At 46.2% G+C, this 1,311-nt stretch overlaps 1 protein-coding gene across 1 annotated transcript in view; it reads right to left on the bottom strand.

Annotated features, from left to right (window-relative positions):
• The window catches only part of TRIM27 (tripartite motif containing 27), a 15,139-nt gene that overhangs the window by 13,120 nt on the left and 708 nt on the right, over positions 1 to 1,311 (bottom strand). The window contains 1 exon segment of the mRNA XM_010857309.1: positions 53 to 170. Within this exon segment, the coding sequence (XP_010855611.1) occupies positions 53 to 170 (118 nt within the window).

The following is a 1,311-nucleotide window of genomic DNA, read 5'->3' as shown; positions in this document are numbered from 1 at the left end:
TGAAAAAAAAAAAAAAGAACTGATATTATCTGTGAATTCCCAGGAACCTCACCAAGAGTTCAGCTCGCGCCTGCTCTCCCTGTGCCCTTCGCCTCTTCTTTAAGTCTTTCACTCTTTTTAGGTGGTCCAGCTGGTTCTGGATTTGCTCCTGAAAAAGCAAAAACAGGTGTACAGTTCAAGATAAGGCAGGCCTTAGCACCAGTGTGACTCTTCTGCTTATCACCTGTGCAACCCACATTCATGATGCCAAGTTCTTGGTGACAGCCTGTCCTTGGATCACACTGCCATCACCGTGGCACCACATCTCTCCTTTGGTAGTTTGTATCTTTAAGTTTGTATCTTAAATGGTGGGTCACCTACCTGCCTTTGGAAGGATACCACATGGCTTAGTCGAAAGGTGAATGGACTGGAAGGCTTTAGTTGTCGAGCTTTCAGGGACGGGTAGGGAGAGAAAAGGACTTAACTTCTCCTATTTTCCCCTGGTGTGACATGAGCCAACACCACCTTCTCAACCTACTAGAGTATTCAGTGTGAGTAAAATCATAATTTTGAAAGCACCATAAATGTTCAGTGAATAACTTTGCATGAATGTACTCACATTTACACATGTACATAATTGTGTGCATGTTCTTGCAGTCCTCAAACACAGATTATGTGCACGCCTTGAATGTTGTCTTACAACTGTTTTATATTTAATACTTTATTTCCATGTATTGTTGAGCTGTGCCTATCTGTTGGTTCACAAGGGGATCCACACAGCATTTTATTTCACTCAGTCTTCATAAGTCTTATCTCCTATGAGTCTCACAGTGGTTAAATGACTTAGGCAGTAAGGAACTTGTTCTTTTCCGGGAGGTTCTAGAAGAGGACGGAGCACAGGGAAGTGCTGGGGGAAAGGAGAGGTGATGGGCATCTATTTGATGTGAATACAGCCAGGCAACGTCCGACTGTGTTTTGTCTGAGATCATCTAGGAGCCAACAGGAATGCGAGCGTCTCTGAAGCTTGTCGCTGCGTACGTGGTTTTACAGTTATCTTATATACAGTCAAGAGGGGTCTCCATGGGCCGTCATGTATAATGTGCCCGTGAGAGGGTAAACCCAGAGGCACATAACGCAATGAGGGTGGGGAGACTTCTGGCTTAATCAACAGCTACAGGTTTTCCTCCCAAATCTCAGTGCCGAGGCTCTGGAGCGGACAGAGGAAATGACGGCTGTGAACCACACGTCCGGCTCAGCCATTTTCTAGGCGGAAAAAAGGAAGCCCCTTTGGCTCTCTCCTCCCTTTGTCCGACTCGCGCTCCGGCCCCTCCC

This window comes from Bison bison, unplaced genomic scaffold (genome assembly GCF_000754665.1).
Source record: "Bison bison bison isolate TAMUID 2011002044 unplaced genomic scaffold, Bison_UMD1.0 scf7180017864379, whole genome shotgun sequence".
Classification (NCBI taxonomy): domain Eukaryota; kingdom Metazoa; phylum Chordata; class Mammalia; order Artiodactyla; family Bovidae; genus Bison; species Bison bison.
The sequence above is the reverse complement of the archived record's forward strand: the minus strand, read 5'-3'. Positions and strand labels throughout refer to the sequence as shown.